This window comes from Pyrenophora tritici-repentis, chromosome 10 (genome assembly GCF_003171515.1).
Source record: "Pyrenophora tritici-repentis strain M4 chromosome 10, whole genome shotgun sequence".
NCBI lineage: Eukaryota > Fungi > Ascomycota > Dothideomycetes > Pleosporales > Pleosporaceae > Pyrenophora > Pyrenophora tritici-repentis.
Genome location: NC_089399.1, coordinates 711,279 through 729,694, shown reverse-complemented (window position 1 = coordinate 729,694; position 18,416 = coordinate 711,279). Strand labels below are relative to the sequence as shown.

The 18,416-nt window shown below is 49.9% G+C and overlaps 6 protein-coding genes across 6 annotated transcripts; all 6 read left to right on the top strand.

The window, feature by feature from the left end:
* Positions 1–552: 552 nt before the first annotated feature.
* PtrM4_041050 (uncharacterized protein) lies at positions 553–875 on the top strand (the record flags this gene model as incomplete). The annotated part of the gene is made up of 2 exons (XM_066104399.1): positions 553–792; positions 855–875. 2 exons carry the CDS (start codon positions 553–555, stop codon positions 873–875), a joined length of 261 nt encoding a protein of 86 aa, XP_065958963.1.
* Positions 876–2,949: 2,074 nt separating this feature from the next.
* Positions 2,950–3,270, top strand: PtrM4_041040 (uncharacterized protein; the record flags this gene model as incomplete). Its single annotated transcript, XM_066104398.1, has 2 exons — positions 2,950–3,168; positions 3,244–3,270. The coding sequence occupies 2 exons, from the start codon at positions 2,950–2,952 to the stop codon at positions 3,268–3,270; spliced, it is 246 nt and encodes an 81-aa protein (XP_065958962.1).
* Positions 3,271–4,563: 1,293 nt separating this feature from the next.
* On the top strand, positions 4,564–5,048 carry PtrM4_041030 (DUF1996 domain containing protein; the record flags this gene model as incomplete). Its single annotated transcript, XM_066104397.1, has 2 exons — positions 4,564–4,790; positions 4,838–5,048. 2 exons carry the CDS (start codon positions 4,564–4,566, stop codon positions 5,046–5,048), a joined length of 438 nt encoding a protein of 145 aa, XP_065958961.1.
* A 21-nt stretch (positions 5,049–5,069) lies between these two features.
* On the top strand, positions 5,070–5,773 carry PtrM4_041020 (DUF1996 domain containing protein; the record flags this gene model as incomplete). Its single annotated transcript, XM_001937569.2, has 3 exons — positions 5,070–5,561; positions 5,619–5,685; positions 5,742–5,773. 3 exons carry the CDS (start codon positions 5,070–5,072, stop codon positions 5,771–5,773), a joined length of 591 nt encoding a protein of 196 aa, XP_001937604.2.
* Positions 5,774–7,599: 1,826 nt separating this feature from the next.
* Positions 7,600–8,265, top strand: PtrM4_041010 (uncharacterized protein; the record flags this gene model as incomplete). The annotated part of the gene is made up of 2 exons (XM_001937570.1): positions 7,600–7,641; positions 7,939–8,265. 2 exons carry the CDS (start codon positions 7,600–7,602, stop codon positions 8,263–8,265), a joined length of 369 nt encoding a protein of 122 aa, XP_001937605.1.
* Positions 8,266–12,709: 4,444 nt separating this feature from the next.
* PtrM4_041000 (uncharacterized protein) lies at positions 12,710–14,938 on the top strand (the record flags this gene model as incomplete). The annotated part of the gene is made up of 3 exons (XM_001937571.1): positions 12,710–12,902; positions 12,952–13,169; positions 13,220–14,938. The coding sequence occupies 3 exons, from the start codon at positions 12,710–12,712 to the stop codon at positions 14,936–14,938; spliced, it is 2,130 nt and encodes a 709-aa protein (XP_001937606.1).
* Positions 14,939–18,416: the final 3,478 nt, after the last annotated feature.

The following is an 18,416-nucleotide window of genomic DNA, read 5'->3' as shown; positions in this document are numbered from 1 at the left end:
TAGTATTGTGCTGTACCTCCTTTTTTTGTGTGCGAGATTGATATGTGGTGATTGCGAAACTTGAGAAGGAGTAGGACCATGCGGCGACAAAAGGTGTGATGTGCGTGTTTGTGGAGATAAAAAAATCGGTAGCTCCAGGGCGCGAGAATATGGCGATACCGATTTTTGCAGTAACTACATACCATAGGTGGGAAAAGGGTTCGACAGTGATGAGTGTTGGAAAATGGGGGTAAGCAGAAGCGGGGAAATGGCGCCGAACCGGCGGCAAGGACCATCAAAGACATCATAGTAAGCACCGAGTTTTCGCCAATATGGCAGGAAAGTCTACCGGATTGAGGCCCATAAGAGAGACGGTTAGAGAGGTATGAAAAAGTAAGTAGGGTGTTGTATAAAGACCTTGGGAACACTGCTCTCTAGGGAAAGATCACAACTTGCTATCGAACATCTAAATCATCATTGTCCTCATTTTTTTTCAATATAAATCAATATATCTAGGGTATATTACCACCTTTGCTCTCCACTCTGTACTACCCAAGAACGAACGACCTCACCATGCATCTCCAATCTCTCATCGTCCTCCTTGCTGCCGTTGGCGCATGTCATGCAGCCCCCGCGGAAAAATGCAGCCAAGGCACTCAGTCAACCGGGCCATGTCTGTTCCCAGAAGTCCTTAGGGAATGCTCTAGTTACGCCCCAGTTGGTGTATGCCACGGGTATACCAAAGCAAAGTATTACAGTCATACACCAGATGCGCCGATGGCTTGTAGTACTGACAGCGATTGCGTACAAACGGTATATACATCTTCTGATCTAGTGGAATAAATACGAATAAGATAGCTAACTTGGATAAATAGTGGCAATGCTGCAGTTATTAGGAAGAGTAGGCATAAGCGACCTATACTACCACGCGAGAAGTTTCGCGAAGCAGGTCACCTGGGCTAGTCGTTTGCTTGGAGTGAACAAAGCGATCATGATATTTGGGGGGTGGGCCGGCGGTTACGATGTTTCATTACACGAAAGAAAAGGGGCATAGGTACAAGAGCAGGGATACTTGGTGAAACTTATCGATGGTAAGAAATTGAAAGATATCACAGTCATCAACGTATTTGGGCAGGGGGACAGAGGAATGAGCGTTTAACGGGATCTGGCGGTCAAGTCAAAGAGAAGGCATGAGAAAGAGGGGGCGTGGTACGTGTAACGAGGGGTAACGAGGGGTAACGAGTGTATTCAATAAAGCGCTTGCTAGTACATTCGGAACTTCCAACCATGACCGTCATCTACTCTCATCTCTTTAATTCGATAGTATCAATGACTTCATCGTGCACTTTCAAGCTCTTCCCGTTCTCCTAGCTGCGACGGACATGTGCCAGGCATCATGCACTAGCTAATCGGAGGGCTGGAATTATGATCATCCAAAGAAAACATGCGGTGAACGAATATCAGGCCCATGTTGCGACTATGATGTACCATCATCACCTCGCCATATAACAGGTATCACTGCTAGGTGTTCCATGGACGACGATTGCCTTCAGCAAGTGTGTATAGTGATTTTAGTTCCAGCCTACTAGACTCCGCAACAATCAATTCAATCCGGTCACTCTCCTAGACCCACTTACCTATCTAGGTAGGGCTTAAACTCCTATAGGTAACTACTAGGCTTAAAGCGGTAATCAATCAATCCAATCTGAACCTTCTAGGACCCACTTAATTGATTGTTGCGGACTGTGCAGCCTAGGGAAGCTGACTCATGTGGACAGTGACAATGCTGCTAGAAGACTTGGCGGGGATGAAAGCACATTTTCGTTCTAGGTAAGAGGGTCGGGGTTTCGTGAAGTGGGTATGGTGGGATAGATTTGTAATGCACCTGGGTATCATAAAATACTTGACAGTGTGGGTTAAGCACATGATAGTCAGGCGTGGTCTGGCGACTACAGTGGGCTTTGTACACTAGTATGTCAATTTCATTTTGACACCCGGGTGGACGATCGAACAAGCTGACCTTGGGCGTAGGAACCGGAACAGAGCGGAAGCTTGGCTAGGTACGGTGTGATAGCGGTAAGGGGGTCCATGCGATCTTTTCTAAGCAGGTTGCTATGAGTAGGAAAGGGCAAGTTTGACGAGCAGGTACGAAGGTTTTCGAATCGGTTTCTGGAGGATGAGGTGTTTCTGCCATGATAGAAGTGTTGTTCTATTTGTGTGTTGATTCTTTCCGGTTTCCCAGACTTACTGTGTAGGTCTAGACCTCAGGTTTCCGTTGATTGTAGCCGCTTCTAGTATCTATGACGAGAGAAAAGGTGTCGATCACAATCGGTCCCATCCTACCTACCTAGGTACCTCGTGTTGCTCACTGGAAAGAACAACGTGTGATTTGAATTTTTGGTATTCTACGAAGAAGTTTTTCAAACTACAAAAATATGAAGTCGAAAAATAATGAGCTTCCGCCAGCTCAATGGGTTCTACAAACAACGTTGACTAACGGTACACGAATAGCTGATCGGCTAACTTAACTTAGCATCGGCGGCACTTAGCACAGACCTGGGGCATTGCCGAGCAGCAACTCCAAAGAACGACGTATCAAGATACTTCATTCCGCCGACCTGGTAAGCGAACATTGGTGTTGCCGCACAGTGGGTGATAGGACTTGGTATGGTGTGAGGGATTATTCTGCTTTTAATTACCCCCAAGTTTGGCAAGTACAAGAGAAGGGCATAAGCAAAAGCCGGTGGTAAGCAAAGGATTTCGGCCACTTTAAAAAAGCTTAGAGAGTAAGCAGAGAGAGAGAGAGAGAGAGAGAGAGAGAGTAGATATAAAAGAGCGCCTGCGCAGACCCTCTGATTTTTATTCCAATCATACCACCATCTTTTTCACAATCCTTGAAATACCTCAGTACCCTGCCTAAACCATCGATCCTACTGTCCTATCTCAACTACAGGAGTAACAAAGTTTGCCATGCACTTCCAACCTCTTCTCGTTCTCCTTGCTGCCGCTGGGGTGTGTCAGGCACAGGTACAGGTAAATTGCGTCTTTGGTCTCCTCGCGCCCGCGGCATGCACTGGCGGGTTTTGCGATCGTCCCACATCCTACCCTTGTGGTGCAGGGCTAAGCCCATCGGGGACCGGGTACATCCCAGGCTGGAGGTGTGGAAGTGACTCGGAATGTGGCAGTTATGTATGTATATTTTTTCGATTCTTGGTATATGGAATGGGAGGAATGAGGACTGCTGTAGCTAACATGGATTAATAGTACAGTTGCTGCACTCCACAACAGTAAGCGGACCTCTTGCAATTGCATGAGAGCTTTCGCGCGGAGTGGGTCGGGTCGGGTACGTTGATGGGTCGACACCAGGCGCTGGGCGAATCGAGGCAGCTGTTACAACTGAGTGGGCGAGATTATGAGGACTAGGAACTTTGTGGATGTACTGTGTGTAGGTGTCTAGGTTGGGTAGTGGGTGAGGACAAGGATGGCGGGGTTATTGTCGAGACGCGGTGAGAGCCTTCACTAGTATTCACGGTGAATCAGGCTTCCCGTGCTCTGATTGGCCAGGCACTGATTAGTCAGCTGCTCCGTGCGCGCACCATAGATATTCTCCCTTCTCCCGTAGCTCCAATACAACAAGTTCACGCATGTTTCTCCACCTTCATCAGTTATGTACTTGTTTCGTGCATGAACTGGTTTGAGTCGTATTTCTAGGACGAAGCTTTAATCGGATGAGTTGGTTCGCTACAATACACGATTTGTTCTCTTCCTGTCACATACCTATGCATTGATTCCTTATGCCTTTCTGGACCCGCCACTACTTCCGCATCTCACGTCATTGCCTCCACGTATATCTCTTGGCCGATGGTACACGCGCCTACATGTCCAATTCTAGAGGCTGCCAGTTGTGCTCTATGCGAGGCAGAGGGTTCTTCAAAGCCTTGCAACCGATAATTCTTCAGTGTGACATGCTAAGGATGGGTACCGTGGTATCATAGAAACGATAATGCTCAGGTTGTACAGACACTATGCGGCAGATGCTATCTCTCTCCTTGTAGCCATCAGTATCTCGAAGAAGCTCACTCTTTCTACATCGGCTAAAAACGACTTTCATCTTTGACTCCACATCGACACCGGAATCATGATAGCGAAAGTGGATATGCATTCGATCTCAACATGGCAGCTGGTGGCACGGAGACAGGGCAAGTAGTTTAGAACCATGCTGGCAAGATAGCGACAACACTACAAGCACATCTGCCGTGATTGACAGAAATTTACGCGAAACACAAGTGCCGAAGTGTAGAGTTTATCCCCCCGATACCAATATAACGTGGTGGTGCAACTCCCGAACATCGACGTGGGGACATGTTGACGCGATGGTAGTCATTGGTCGCATGCCAATGTGATTAATCAATATATAGAGCATCTCGACACCATACCCCATCACCACCATGTATCCGGAGCAGTGACTGCTACCTGAGATGAACAATAATTGAAAATGGTGGGGCTTAAGATGATGCTTTCTCCTCTGTCCATGATAGGAATTCTACACTATTGCTTAGAACCCGACAAGAACATAGCACGAGAATGAAGTTGTATCAGATTGCCGCTCTTGCAGCGCCTGCGCAAGCCGCACTACGCTTTGGATGTTCGACTCTGAGTATCCAGCGTCTCGATCCGCTCGTTGAACCAGGGAAGCTACCGTCTGCTCACGTCCATCAGATTGTCGGTGGTAATGCGTTCAACGCTACAATGGACACGGATCCATCCAAACTGGCATCCTGCACCACGTGTACGTTCTCGGAGGACTTTAGGTAAGTACTCCCAACTACTGTTTCGTCACAAGAACTGAAAGAGATAGCAACTACTGGACCGCAGCCATGTACTTCAAACACACCAATGGCTCCTACAAACGCGTGTCCATCATGGAGAACGCCGCACTGCCCAACGGCATAAACGGGGGCATGACAGTCTACTACACTCAGCAAGACTTCAACAGCAACGGCAACCAAAAGATCACTTCCTTCCCCAAGGCGCGTACTATCCCCTCACATACCTCACCTCCAACCTAACAAACCCCCCAGGGCTTCCGCATGACCGTCGGCTCCCCCACCACAAACACAGTCGAAGACGCAAAAAAGCACCCGGGCTTGCGCTTCGTCTGCCTCACGGACAAAAACACACGCTTCCCCGAATCCCCCACCTTCCCCACCACGCCCTGCAAAGGCGGCATAATGACAGTCCACCACTTCCCCTCATGCTGGGACGGCAAAAACGTCGATTCGCCCAACCACCAAGACCACATGTACAACACGGCCAAAGAAGCTTTTGCCGTTGCCGGTCCCTGTCCCGCCTCCCATCCTGTGCGCATGCCGCAGGTGGCGTACGAGACGCTGTGGGACACGACGCAGTTCAAAGATATGTGGCCAACGGATGGGAACAATCCTTTTTTCTTGAGTTACAAGGATAACAAGGGGTACGGGACGCATGCGGATTATCTGTTTGGTTGGAAGGGGGATGCGTTGCAGAAGGCGATGGATGATAAGTGTATGTTTCAGGCGTGTGAGAATGGGAGGCCGTTGAAGGTGAGTTGATGGCTTGTCATGGCTGTGAGTTGTATGTGTGCTGATGTGAGTGTGCAGAGTCAGAATGTTCAGGCGATGAATAAGTGTACGGTTAAGCCTTCTGTGCAGGAGAATATTGATGGGTGTAAGTTGTTGTGGTCGTCGTCGATATTGATCATGGCTGATAGCATCCTCTTCTAGGGCTCGACCGTTTGCCGGGCATGGCAATGTGAACAGAAGTCATGGGGATGTGCTTTACAGGATGATGCTCGTAGTCCCATTTGCTTTTTCTCCTTGATTCGGATAACCCCGGATTCGGTTTGTTACGTTCGCTTCTCGGACTCCTCCGTCATGTATCCATCAGTCGTTTCGAGTGCGATTGGTATTTGCTTTTTTTCCTTTGCTCTCCTGAGGGAACGATCAATCTCAAACGTGTCGTCCTTTTCTCCGCACGACACCAGTCAAGTTCGTCTCGGGATCGGTTCTGGTCAATGCCCCGGAGATGACATGTTTGCGGTTCAGTGGGGAAGCCGACGTGAACGAGTCATGCCTTGGCTGTTAGCTTGGGGATATGGCGTGGTTGCCGCGGCGGGCGGTGGTGATGGTGGTAGTGGTGCCAAGCCGTGTTTAGGAACGACGGCGCAAACTAGAAGTCACACTCATACTGGCAAGCGCTCTGCATGCAAACTTCAGTATTTCTAGTCATTGATAAACGCAATCTTTCCGGTGCATTCATTTACTTGATGCTGCTCTGCTGCTCTCTATCGTACGTGCGACACTTTGCTCCGGTCATGTTGTTTCAGCGTGATTACCTGCGTCCGAGAAGTCCAGTCCGCAAAAAAGGGCCCCACAAGACACATTGGTCGGATTGAGAAAAGGGGCCGTGCGTCCACGTTGTCTGCCGGCGGCCACGTGTCGAGGATCTTTTTCCATGCGTTCCATGCAGGCGCTTAGGCCAAGGGTGAATTCATGTCAGCAGTCAGCTTTACGAGGTTTGTTATCGTAGCGCCTGCTTCTAGGTCCACTGGAGATGCCACCTCGGATGGTTTGTCTCGTGACAAGAATCATGACGAGATGGCAGGTTGGTAAAGGAGGTGCTAAGACTAGCTGCAGTTGCTATTTAACAGGCGATGGTGACTGCATAGATTAGGGTAGCAACTGAGTCGACGTTATCGACAAGGGGGGCCAACAAAGGGCGCGGGTAATGTTGCTCTGTGGCTGCAGTGGCCGTTTGCGTCGCTCGCAGCGTCTGAGTAGTGTCTTATCACACGAAAGACGACACCAAACTCTAGGCACTGCACACGCGGTGGAGACATGGCCAAGCACACCATGCCCTGTAAGCAGCGGCGGCCAAGGTAAGTTCCCGCAGCAAAAAACGTGGCAGACGCGCTGTAAGCGGCGGCGAGATGATGGGATTGGCTGGTCGTGGGTGGTGCCGAGTGACGGACATGTTCACGAGTGGCTAGAAATGCATCGGGTGCATGTTAATCAGTCTATCGAATATCAAAGATGCACCGGGCCTTGTCGACAGCCGTTTCAGTCCGGTGCCTTGGTCAAGCACTGCACGTATGACGGTTGCCGGTTTCCGTCTTCAAGTTGCTCCTGCTGACGCTGGGCATGGCAAGGCTTCCATCTCACCGACTCGGCTGCAAATCTCGTCTGCAAACCCGTTGTTCGTTTCCTAGGTGGGTACATACCTACGTGACCCCCTGCAGCCCTGCTTGTGCATCTGCATCTTGCCCTTTGACATTCCCCCTTGCCGATCTGGGTCCTTTGAAACGCGCTCCAAGCCAGGATAGGGACGCCTCCGTCTACGTCCATGTCCTTCATCATCTCTGCAGCAGCACATGCCTAGTTCGGTCACGCATACACACACACACGCCCGACCTGTTTCCTTCACCTTCTCGCGCCCTTTTTTCCTCTCGTATCTCGCCGCTCAATTGACTGCGTTCCGCTACACAGACCGCGTCGCTAAAGACAAAGGTCAAAGCTACCCACACCCCCCGCGCACGTTCACGCCGTATCGACTGGACTGCCCAACCCACGGCGGCCCGCAGTCATGACCAACTCTCTTGAGTCCTCGCGGCCCATCCTTGCCAGCGTAAGTCTTTCTCCCGCCGCATCCACCTCTCCGTTTCAGCCCTCCCCTGCCCTCCGTGGTCGAAGCTCTTGTGCCGCGCACACCCACATCATTTCAACATACTCCTTCTTCGTCCACAAAACCCAAGCCTAGCTCCGGCACTCTACACACTACCATAATCACTACCGCACAAAATAAACACTCTACAACACCACCAACCCATCTTTTCTCCACAACACAAACATACCGCGGCACAAACCCACAATGTCGCAACCCCAAGCCCAAGCCACCACAACCCCTAACACGGACAAAACACAGTCTTCGGGCAACCGCGCCTCAACCCGCCTCTCAACCTACAGCGCCACGCCCACCCTGACCCCCTCAGTCGCGCCCTCGCACCTCTCGACCGCCTCATCGTGCGACCCCAAATCCCTCGACATCAAGACATGGAACGCCGGTTTCGACCGTCTCGAAGACAAGCGCCTCGTCCAGCAGCGATACACACTGACAAATGAGAAGACGGACGATATGAAGAAGCTGGCGCTGGGCGCCAAGCTGGACCGCGCACTTGCTAGACGCATGTCTGGGCAGGACGCTGTGTTTAGGCCCAAGACATTAGGGGAGAAGAAGGGGTTGAAGGCGTAAGAGGGAACTGTTGCTGTGAGGTGTGAAGAAGGCAATCATCTGGAATATGGACGGCTGTGACGTTTCACCGCTATCGACAATGCGCTTTTCGAGGGTTTCCAGCATCGCACGCACGCAGATGTATCTTATACCTTTATCACGAGCATGGAGCATAGGGCATGGTGGGGAAGCAGCGGCGGCAAGAGAATGACGAGTCTATTCACCACCACTCCCTACTGGATAGACTCGACTTCTCAGAGCAGACACCAGCGGCGGCGGCGGCGGGCAAACACCATCACACGACACACAAGGCGGAGCGGGACTGGCATGAGATATCATTCCTATGGACTGGCGTGAGAACGTTTTCTCGTATCTCCTCATCGGCGGGCTGGGGGGTGTGGGGGTTTGTTCTTCCCTTCTCTTTCTTGAAGAGGTGAACTACTCTCCGTGACTTATTATACCAAGGCGTTTTCTTTTCTCTTTTCCGGGTCTGAGGTTTGATTTCCAAGTTTCCTAGTCTTAGTCTAATATATGCCCGTTTCTTATGCGAATCGCGCGGGCTGGGATGTATTTGTTTTATTTGTTTGTGGGGGTTCTGCTGTACGACTGGCTTCTATTTTACCTATGAATTTCATGTTGTGCGAAATTCCTCATCTCGGTACGTGGTTGTGACACTATTTTTGCTATGCTATGCTATGCTATGTTGTGACGACCGGAGTGCGTGCCGGATTTAGCCTGGTCCTGCACCTGAAGAGTCCTCCACATTGTCCTTTATCTTACAAGTCCTCCAAGGGACATCGTCCTTCATCCACATGCGGTCCTCCAAACGACTTCAAGGGGCAAGGGACAAGGACAAGCGCCGAAGGACTCACATGCATATACGAGGCAGTCACACCACGTGGAGAACTTTGGACCATGGACCCATCCATGCAAATTGTGATGGCCACACCACGTGCAGCACACAGATAGCCACGTGGACGACTATAATGACGACATTTAAAGTACAGGATGCAGGGTCCTTTTTGGGGGGGGCCCTGCTTGTTTGTTTTTCGTTTTTGTCGCTGGGATTAGGATGGGAAAGTTCATTGTAATCGCGTGTCCTGTCGCGTCGCTTGTCGTGGGCCTTCCAGGGTTCTTTTCTTTTCCAAGCTTCTCTTCGTTGCTTTTTGTGGGGGGTAGGCTGAGTTGGTAATTTGAGAATGTAATAGGAAATTCAGATGGTGAGTTTGGATACGGGGTGGGGTTGGGACTGGGACTAGGAACTGAGAAATCAGAAGTATGGAGGGGTTAGGCTTTCGAGAAAATGGTTGGGTACGGGCTGGGTCAGGGTTGGGTATAGGTTGGGTTGGGTAGCATGTAAGGGCTCGGAAGTCTTCTTCCTACGATATATATTTCCCATGACTGTAGTAGGCACGAAACAGGTAGGTCTAACGAGTGGGTCTAGTTTTACGTTCTCTAGAGATCAAGCTATCTTCTAATTAGCCTTCCCCCTCTATCCACTTATGCATACCCACTCGTTCTATCACCGTACTATCGGTCCTTCTACACTGATAGACACCCTTGCATAAAGCTTTCCTACTTGGTCATACCTTTTTCTTCTACTTCCTCCTATTATGATACATTGGGCTGGGAACTGATAACCTCGGTTGCCATGGGAGCGGCACATCTAGCATAATGGATATGATAACACATGCAGCTGAAGTGGTCAACACCACACAACGTAAGCTACCAAACCAGATTTTTCCATTCCATTCCTTCCCTCGCGCCATTTAAAAAAAAAGCACAAACCAATAACCTCCGCGCGTGCAGCATACAGCGGTAAACGCGATAATATCTCCCGGATAGAGCGGACGTCAAATTAGAGACTAGAACATTTACGGAACACGCGGCACCTTCTTCGATCCGAGTACTTCTTCATTCCAGTAGCTTTTGTTGTTCGAGACGCGGTTTTAGACGACAAAAGTAACGCTGGTTCATTGCTGATTTATTGGAGGCGTTGGGTGGCGGGAGTGGCTTAGCTTGGCGATGGTTGTATTGAAGACATGGGTAGGTGAGACAGGAAGTGAATGTGATGGGTATTTTTTTTCGTGAATGGTAGGGTTTGCATAGAGAGAAGATGTTCTTAGAATTTCTTTAAAATAGAATAATAAGGGACGTCGGTGGAGTATTAGATTTGGTGGGCTTTCTGTTAATGTATCTGTGGACATGGATATAATGGTCTAAGCAATGTGGAAGATGTATACGAGTTTTGTATAAACATGATGTCCCCATGGTTTGCACGGTGTATCTACCTACTTCTACCGTAAAATGTCCTGGAAGGGATATACCCAAACATGGAGCTCTTCACGGTCAGACGTCACTTCCAATGAGCAAAGAGCTTATCTTCTTTCTTCAAGTAAATCAACATACTCGATATCCCATGACCACCGACATAAGCAGTGTACGCATCCAAAAGACGCTAAAAAATCACATCGACGCGGTAAATTCGCGATCGAAGATAACCCCTAGCTAGAAACAGTGTCTCTCTCTCTCCCATCTTGGAGTGCTGCGCTACGTTCTTCTTTTGGCTGATCAAGGCACCATATTTTGCTTCTAGGACTCCAGTGAAGTGACCGCCACAATGAAAAGGCCGTTGTATAACCTATGTGAGGTTCAAACCAACCCGAGGGTCAGGATTACATTGTGAGAGGGAGGTGTGATGTGCATACGACTAGTCCATTGAGAAATTGGGTACATGGAAGAGAGGTTTAGAAAATCGATAGGGAGATATAATAGGGACTATGAGATTTTGCCTAGAAAACGTCAAGATAGCTGGACTCTGGGGATATGGCAGTTACCGCATGTTCGGTCCGCGGAACAGGAACAGTGAAGATCCCGGTAGGTGAGAATCAAAGATCTGCCGTCAAAGGCCAAGCACAGACAGAGGATAAGCTCTAGGCTCACGGATAGGCCGGATGGAACATTGCCCGTATGGGGCGTTTGTCCGGGTAATCTATAAGATCACGCGCTTGGCGGGAAGGTGTAGATCTACAGATGAGGAGTCTCCCCACATGATGTGAACACGAACAAACATGCGGGCTCTGGTTGTGGGGGTTTCGACACTGCAACATCTCTCGTTCAACACTCTGTATATCCTCCACACCCTTTCGATAACACTTTTCGAAATAATCCCAAACTCTTTAAAAAGTGTGCTGTCAATTCCAGTCATTATGTTTATATTAATCAACGATGCTGGAGTGATATGACCATCCGGGCAAATAGAACGCAGGGCAGGTGTTCATACGTGTCAAGAGAATGTCAGGTGAAATCAGAAGAACCCAACATGATATGTTCATGCAGAAAATGGGTCATCTTCGTCGGTGTAGTAAGCGCTGCTGGGCTGTATGGAAGTGTCGCTTTTCTAATTGAAAAAGAGAATTAGAGGATGGTATCTTCGTGTTCAGGGCAAGTATACACGACCCATGTTGAAGGTGCCAATGTATTCAATGGCTCTAAATTCTGATCTACGTATGGGCAAAAGCAAAATGCATCTTGTAAAAGTGGCAACAAAAACTCCCATATTCGTATTTGTATTCGCTCGTCATTGCGGAAGCCAATGATTTTCTCTGGAGAAAAAAGGGGGTGATATTGCCGCGGTTAAAAACATCTCGCGGGAGCGGAACGTACGGCACATACAAATTCTCAACATGATGCCCGGGCAAGTTGTTGGTGCTTGAATACGGGAAGATCCCTGATTTGCGCCATCCGAATGCGGACTAACGCGCGGATCAGATCTCAAGGTCCGTCCGGACTTTGTAGAACTTCAACAACCACGCCATCCTTCATAACCTCACAACGTGCAACTTTTGAACTTTTGCATACCAGCTCATTCCATCCAAAGTTCCATCTCAATTCTTGAAATCACGACTACGTACAGCGTCGATACAACAACCACCCTCATTGTCTGACATGAAGAAAGTTCCCAGAGCTGACATTTGACCGAAAGCCGTCCCGGTAGGGGGCATCTCAGCACTTTAGTTGCTTACCGTACCAACCGTACTCTTGTCTTGATCTGATCTCCAGAAAGTGATGCGTCAGTGCTTATTGTCCAGTGGCAATCATTACCATTCTCATCCCAACAGACCTTCAACTGTACGGTAAATAGGATGGCTTTGTTGTCTCCTATTAATAGATGGTTGGCACTCACGCCAGGTTTACTTTGCCGGAGATCTACTTCATACACCCATGTTAATTCCAGTCGTATGTGAAATGCAACAGCACAAGGGCACCAAGGGAAGGGGTAGCGTTCACGACTGGATCCCCGTATAGCGGTAGAAGCGCAAGTTCGCTACCTGATCCGTGGTAAACAGGATGTCTTTATAAACCAGACAGGGATGTCAAGTCACATTTGAAAAGCGCGCTGGGTATCTTCACAAGCGTACCAGACACTCATTTAGTATTGTTGCTGTGTTCGATCATTTCCAGCATGGGTCCTTTTGCGAAAATCGTCGCGGGTCTCTCGCTAGCGACTTCGGCTCTCTCCTCCCCTGAGCTGTTGCGGTACCTTCCGCCGCCTCCGGAACTGATGTCCGAGGCATGTGGGCAGATCTCATCTTCGATAGCTGCTGGTAACGCTACCGAGAATCACTATCCTACTGTGCCCGCACAGTTGGCATTTGGTAAGTATCCTTGTACAAGCTACTAGCAAGATATAAACTAACTTTTCAGACTGTCTGGCCTCCGTCCCGTTCAACCAGAGCGCTGCTCTCCGTCTCGTGGATGGCTTGCTACCTTACATGAAATGGCAAAGCAACCTTGCCTGGATCAAGGATCCACCAGAAGAGTACACCAACAAGATACAGCCGCCGTATGATGTATTGAAACAACTCACGTGGATGAGAACAAGGATCTTTGAGGGTGGGAACGCCTACACGAGCGAGTATGAGGTGAGTTGTCCTTGAAATCACCCCAAACGCCACGTGAGCTGACTGGTCAGTTCGCCATGCAACTTTACATCATTTTCCAGAACGCCCGCGATAGCAACTTGAATTACGTCCCAGACGTCCTAGGCACGATTTTTGAGTTTGGCCGTCCAGTGTCTCTAGTTTCCGTTTCCAAGGATGGACAATCGGTGCCAGAGCCATATGTCTATTCCGATGTGCTCGCCGAGGCACACGGTGCCAAATTTACCCCTTCCCCAATCACACACATTAACGACGTGGTTGCCAATGTGTCTCTCACAAAGTTGGCCAATTTCGGTAATTTCCAAGACCAAGATGCGTTGTGGAATGACCTATTCTACCAGCCCGCTGCTGCATCTACCGGAACTGCCAAGGGTCTCGGTGCGTTTGCGGATCCCAAGTACGTTTTTCCAGGGGCTACTACCCATCTCAAGTTTGCAAATGGCTCTGAGGCGACATACAACAACTTTGCCAAAGTTCTCGTCCCTTTTTGGGCCAACGTTACCGACGGAAGCACCCTTTACAACAACTGGTTCGATTGCACGCAGCGTGGAAGACAACTCCCTAAGCCTACAGTCGTGGGGCCTTTTGACGCGCCAGGCTACCCAAACCCAGTGATTCGTCAAAAGGATAACGCTGTTGGTGGATATTACCTTGAAGGCGTTCACAGCGATACTGCTGTGCTCTCTATTCCAACATTCGGCAACAAATACACCCAGCCTGAGGTCCAGGACACGGTTACCAAGTTCCTCACCCAGGCAAAGGCAGACGGAAAGAAGAGGCTTCTCATTGACTTCCAGAGCAACAACGACCCCAACGGAGCTACACTTCTCGCTTACGACTTGTATGAGCTACTCTTCCCCAAGAACAAGGACCAACCGCTCCTAGAACGATACCGCGCATTCGAGTCAATCCGAGTCCTGAGCAATGCCACCGCCGGAGTATCCAAACAATTTCCCCGCGTATTAGAGAGTAAGGACAACGCCACCCAAGTTCTGAATACCAACATCTTCTCCAGCTCGCTCGACTACCATACCGACCTCGACGTAAACGGTCAGCCCTTCCCATCCTGGCAAGCCAAATTCGGCCCCGGAGCAAAGCAAAAAGGCGATGAGTTCTCCAACCTCTTCCGAATGAACTTCGACGACGTCCTTGTCACACAACCCTTTACAAACTCAAGCGTCAGCGTCCACGGCTATGGATCCCGCAAAAATTGGACCGGCACCCAACTCTTTGACGCCAAAAACATTGCCGTCATCACCGACGGCACCTGCGGAGGCGCATGCGCCGTTGCTTCTCAGATGCTGCGTTCGCGCCAGGGAGTCCATTTTCTCACCGTCGGCGGCCGCGCTGCCGAAGGCCCCATGCAGCACATTGGCAGCACGAGGGGAACATACAGCTACGCCTTGTCATATATTCAGCAAATCGTTATATACATGGTGACTGGCGACGATGACCCCGTCAGAATGAACTCCACCGAGTTGAACCAGTACTGGAATAACATGCCGCTCGACCGTGTTGCCCTCGGTACCGCCGCTACTATCAACTTTAAGGATGCTATTGCCGATGGCGATGTGGAAACGCAGACGCCGCTGCAGTTTACGTATGAGCAGTCAGATTGCCGGATGTTGTATACCAAGGAGATGATTGTTAACGTTACGGCGCTTTGGGATGCAGCGGCTGATGCTACGTTTGGTAGGGAGGGAGAGTACACGAACCATTGTTTTTACGGGTTGAATAGGGATCACGCTTAGAGACGGTGGACATGAGGGAGGAGATGGTGATGGAGTAGAGTAACGGTTTCAGTGTGATGGGATATTTAATGAATGGTAAACATACATGAAGTTTGCATTGTGAAATCTCTGCTGTCTGATGGTGTGATATATGGAAAGAGAAGCGGGATTTTGGTGTTTCTGGGGAGATGTGGTATGGGTTGGTTGGGAGTATTAGATGACCGCTCCGTAGTACATACGATTCCTATGTCTTATAATTTACCCTCTACCAAGAAAGACAAACAATTTTCCCTATCAGCGCTTCACGTGCATAAATCTCAGGTCAAAGGAAGCTAGGTAGATACAAACACAACTCGCGCCTGGGATCGAGAGAGAGAGAGAGAGAGAAAGCACATGTCAAGCACAACACCAAATCAATCGCATAACAAAAAATATGAACCGAGGTTACACAACGATACCATGTAGCTTAGTCCTCTGCAGAGTTTTTGCTCGGCGACCCTATCCGTATACACAAACCTCTAACCCCCAAGCGCGACTATATTTTCCACTCCAAAGGCCAAGTCCAGTTCCGGCGGCAAACACGCCAACACCCACGACGTTTGTAACCACATCGCAGACCAGTACAGTAACACCCTAGTGCAAGCTACAAGGCTACTAGATGACGTAAATGTAACCCTAACCCTTCGCCCTCGGCCTGGGCCCAAGTGCGAATTTCATGTTGCAGATTACTCATCGCATATCAAGACGCCGGGGTACGTGCGTACAAAGCGGGCAAGTTGCCGCGAAAAAAACAATGGAACTAGTACAGCTAGGCCCAAGGAGAGAGGAAAAAAAATCTTAAACCGCGTTACGCGTTACGCGTTGCATCGCGCGTGTGGGCAGGTGACTTTCTAGAAAAGACGGGGTTGGCGCTTGATTGGGTTGGGCTGGTACTAGATGTAGATCGCGGAGTTGTAGCTACCGCCACCATTCGTACGTTCGTACAGACGTGTACAGCGCGTGTGCACACGTGCGTACGTGTAGTATTCTCCTTGTATTCCAAAGAGCGCGGTCTAGGCCTCTTCGGGGCGGAATGAGGCGGACCTTGTGGGAAAAACAGGTTTGGGGGTTTAGGGGTGGGAGGAGGATTGGGAGGGGAGCACGTGGGTGGGAAAGGGGATCTAGGGGTAAGATGTGTAGTGTGTAATGAGATTGGCATTGGTAGTATGTGGTAGTAAGGAGAGAGTGAGGGGTGCGCAAACATGGGACAGCATGGGGGTAGCGATAAGAGACATGCGCGTATGTACGGTACTTACTGCACGTGTACTAATCGCACACGATCAATCGTAGAACCAAAGGAAAGAAGAAACGGAAAATAAAATAAAACCTTCTAGTGGTACTCTCACCCATGGTGCGGAGCGGGACGTACGAACATGGTGTGGGAGAGGGGAGCGGGATGACATAACGCGCATCGGACTTTTTAGAATAAGTAATCGCTTTTTCAAACGTCATCGACGATTTGGTGTTTCCAACGGCGCACATCGGAAACGTCGTGGGTGACCATGTTTGTGGCTACAACTCACACAAGTCCGCTACCACTACCATATGGTAGGTAGGGTTGACAGAGCTGCTCCACAGAACCCATGGTGTAACAAAGGACCCTCAAGCCAACATGGCGCTGCGTGAGTCAAACCTCGCACCGGGCACGCGGGTCGGAAGAGGGGTTGAAAGGAAGTAGAGGAGAGCTTGTCTAGTCGACCAGAAGCGTGCGCACGTCCCAGACGCGACGGAAAGAAGCCTTTTCACGGGACTTTTCGACTCCACAATTATTGGGAGCGAGGCAAACATGCACGGGAGATGTTCGATGCTGAGATTGCCATCGTCGATGCGTTGGCAGACGTTGCGGGTGGGGCTGGTGTCATGGCCGTGCACATGTGTGGATAGGGTAAGGCGGATATGCGCCTGGCGCCTCCGCTGGAGCGAGAGACACGCGGATGAACTGGGCGGTGGTGATGACCTCAGGATGTTCCTTGTAGTGAGGTGACAGTGGGGTCTAATGATGCAAACGCGTGCTCACACTCAGGTCTTGTGAGACGACAATTTGAGCAAATGACAAATGAGGGCTGCATGTCGTTTGCCGTTTGCATGCAGATTGCTGCATGTCAACGTTGGGTCGATGTCCGTCAACGCCCGCACACATACGCGCAAGCTTCATCGACAATCGACACCGGCTTGACACTGATGAGGAACCTTATTGCCGTGCTCTGAACGATCGATCCGCCACCCGCACATGTCAAACAGCCCCCGCAACCTTGCCAGACCTAAACCTGTGTTCGTTGGCGGGAACAAAATCATGGAGAAACACAAGTGTGTGATTGATGGTGCTATGAATAAACATTCCCCTTGCTCATATCACAAAGTGAAAGTCCATGACCCGATCTCGATAAACATTGTCATGTTCTGTCCTGCACCCCTCGCGGCTTCTACTCCGCCCGACGACACAGACACATTTTTCGAAACCTGCGACAGCCTAGTGGAAGAAAAAAAAAGAGATGCCTTCCTCGGCAAGGCCAAAACTAAAAAGCCACATACGCATCTCCCTGAGCGCCCGTCATCGGCAGATTTTGTTAATCATTTGTACGTCCGTGTGGAAGAAGTGCCACATGCCCACAAAAGCCCGGTGGCGATCCACTGCTCCCTGCATAAGGGTGATGGTGCCTGGCGCACGGCATCGAGCGATGTCGTCTCATGCCTTTTTTCCGAAAGCGGTTAACTAAAGATGATAACGAAGAGCAAAGGAAGTAAAGTAAAAGCGATCAGCGTGAAGATCTTGGTCGGCACATGTGCATGAATTTACCATGGCATTCGCGTTTCTGTCAAAGTAGATCAATCTACATGCCTCGGCTACGTAGGTTGGGCTTGTCTGTGATAGATGACGAGACGGTTGTGAACCGTGTTTCGTGTCTCGCAAACGGCGCTCTGACGTGACGTGTGTGCTTTCATACCTTATAGGATGGCATTGCGTGTTTTGAAAAGGCGGCCGTTTTGTAGGGCTACTCAAAGCGAACGCGGTCCATGTGCGACAGCCTCGCCCGCGGCGGAAGTCTAAATCGATGGTTCCCACTTGTTCCGACGCGGCTTAGTGGGCCACGATACACGGGCCCCTGTGGCTTGCCGAAGATCGTCGGATCGTAGTTTCCTGTATATTGAGAGGCTGCTTGGCAAGGCTGGGTCTTGTCGCGAATCACCATGCGAAGAGACAAGGGTTGATGCAGACATGTCAGTTTGTTGAGCACGAGTCAAGCTTCAGCAGTATGGGAAAGGTGTCTGATGGTAAAGGTAATGCATGGCTTTGCCAGCGTGGTATTGGCTATCTAATGTACAAGATGCTGGGGTATCAATTAAATGAATCGTCTCGCAGCCCTGCTGTCAGGTGCGGAGCCCAGCTCCGATATCCTCCTAAAAATCCGCCTAACTATCCCAGTGCGCTGCCATGCTCGCTTTGGGCATGAATGTGCCA